A 2500-nucleotide genomic window follows, 5' to 3' on the forward strand; every position below is an offset into this window, starting at 1 on the left:
CCTCACATCTTTTTTTCTTCTTTTCCTTCTCACATCTTTTCCTTTTCCTTCTCCTCGCATATCTTTTCCTTCTTTTCCTTCTCCTCGCATATCTTTTCCTTCTTTTCCTTCTCCTCGCATATCTTTTCCTTCTTTTCCTTCTCCTCGCATATCTTTTCCTTCTTTTCCTTCTCCTCACATATCTTTTCCTTCTTTTACTTCTCCTCGCATATCTTTTCCTTCTCCTCACATATATCTTTTCCTTCTTCTACTCGCATATCTTTTCCATCTTTTCCTTCTCCTCACATATATCTTTTCATTCTCACATATCTTTTCCTTCTTCTCCTCACATATCTTTTCCTCCTTCCTCCTTCTCCCCCACCTTTTTTTTTTTCCCCTCAGCCTTCATCTTCTACTTGGTTTCCCATTTCTTCGCAGGTGGATTTGGAACATGAGTGGGTGGTCCCACAGTCTATGCAGTTCACCAAATCCAAGTGGACCCCATTTGAGGGAATGAAGTTGAAGGGAGCTGTGCGTAGGGTCGTCCTGCGGGGTGAAGTGGCGTACATTGATGGACAGGTAGGTCCTCCAATTCTCTCCAGCTGTATGTGATGCTCAAGTGTGTCCCGGGACCCCGAAGCTTATGGATGATCTGTTTTTGTAGGTCCTTGTGCCGGCTGGTTACGGTCAGGATGTCAGGAAGTGGATTCCTCCACTGGCTCCTCAGACTGTTCCCACCCAGAATAAAGAAGTCGTTAAGGTAAGTCTCTACATTTCTAAACATTTAGTTTTATTTCTGAAAAGATATTTCCACAAAATCTCACTATTTTGTTATAAAGTAGGATATTTTAAGCTGATGATTTTCTTTCAGACTCCGGAACGCCATCGTCATGTGACCATGCAGACTGAAGTCATTCGGAGCCGGGCCCCCAGCCCTCGGAGAGCTGCCCCTACCGCTGAAGCCCGCTTCCATCTGCCGCCAAGAATCCACCGCTCGTCTGACCCCGGCCTGCCAGGTGAGGTGTAAGGGACGTTGAAATTACTCATAGGGTGGCCTAGGGGTGCGATCGCAGCCCAGCTAGAGGAAAAATGTTCATCTGTAGGTAATAAAACACACTGATAGGAGGTAGTATATTCCTGGACGCTCGGTTTGGAAGGAGTGTGCACCGCAACATATGCTAAGACTCGGAACAAACTGTTCAATAAGCCTGAAAAGAGGGATTCTTGTATCTGAGATCAGTTAACCCAGAAAAAAATAAAATAAACCGGGGCATACAGATGCACCAAAACAATGACCACATGAATGGTTTCCCCAATTGAGTTAAAGTTGCCAAAACATGGTTGTAATCCATTGGGGTTTATCTAAAGTGGCAAGGTCAATCCAAGTGATCAAGAATCATGCATTCAACAATTTTAAAGATGCAATTTTAATATTTAAGGAAATATCTAAAATTTGAAGAAAAGACTACAAGAATATCTTTGTTGATTCCCCAGGGGTCCTAGTCTATGTAGCACTTGGTCCCATTCTGTCAGTGAGCTAGGGTGATCGACGGCGTGTTCCTCCTCTCCTTCTGCCATTTGATTGTTTTATGCTTGGCAGGAGATGAATTTCTGATGTGGAATGACAGTGGGGGTGGTGGCTACAGTGCTCGGAGGAAAAGGGGGTGGTGGTGGCTACAGTGCCGGGAGGAGAGGTGGGTGGTGGTGGCTACAGTGCCGAGTGGTGGGGTGCTGGTGGCTACAGTGCCGAGTGGTGGGGTGCTGGTGGCTACAGTGCCGAGTGGTGGGGTGCTGGTGGCTACAGTGCCGAGTGGTGGGGTGCTGGTGGCTACAGTGCCGAGTGGTGGGGTGCTGGTGGCTACAGTGCCAAAAGGGGGGGGTGCTGGTGGCTACAGTGGTGGGGTTGCTGGTGGCTACAGTGCAGAGAGAGGGGGGGTTGCTGCTGGTGGCTACAGTGCCGAGAGGGGGGTTGCTGGTGGCTACAGTGCCGAGAGGGGGGTTGCTGGTGGCTACAGTGTCGAGAGGAGGGGGGTGGCGGTGGCTACAGTGAGGAGAGGGGGGTGCTGGTGGCTACAGTGCCGAGAGGAGAGGGGGGTGCTGGTGGCTACAGTGCAGAGAGGAGAGGGGTTGCTGGTGCTACAGTGCCGAGAGGAGAGGGGGGTGCTGGTGGCTACAGTGCCGAAAGGGGGGTGGTTTTGGCTACAGTGCCGAGGGGGGGGCTGTGTGGCTACAGTGCCTAGAGGAGAAGGGGGGTGGTGGTGGCTACAGTGCCAAGGGGGGGGGGTTATGGTGGCTACAGTGCCGAGGGGGGGGGGGTGGTTTTGGCAACAGTGCCGAGAGGAGAGGGGGGGGGGGCGGTGTTCCCTATTGGACTGAAACACAGCACAGGCCACCGGCTGGAGTGAAAGGGGGTCGGTGGATGCAGTGTTGTGCTTTAGCTCCCCTAGAAGATTGACAGTACATTGGGCTTCAGCCTGTGATTGGTTATCTTCTAATGGGGATAATTCCTGAATATATTATC

The 2500-nt window shown here is 50.6% G+C and overlaps 1 protein-coding gene across 2 annotated transcripts in view; it reads left to right on the forward strand.

The window, feature by feature from the left end:
• The window catches only part of CAD (carbamoyl-phosphate synthetase 2, aspartate transcarbamylase, and dihydroorotase), a 94769-nt gene that overhangs the window by 77239 nt on the left and 15030 nt on the right, over positions 1-2500 (forward strand). For both annotated transcript variants that reach the window (XM_040348007.1, XM_040348008.1), the window contains exons 33-35: positions 418-558; positions 644-739; positions 851-995. In XM_040348007.1, the coding sequence (XP_040203941.1) occupies positions 418-558; positions 644-739; positions 851-995 (382 nt within the window). The remainder of the gene's footprint in view (positions 1-417; positions 559-643; positions 740-850; positions 996-2500) is intronic.

This window comes from Rana temporaria, chromosome 4 (assembly GCF_905171775.1).
Source record: "Rana temporaria chromosome 4, aRanTem1.1, whole genome shotgun sequence".
NCBI classification, from domain to species: Eukaryota; Metazoa; Chordata; class Amphibia; order Anura; family Ranidae; genus Rana; species Rana temporaria.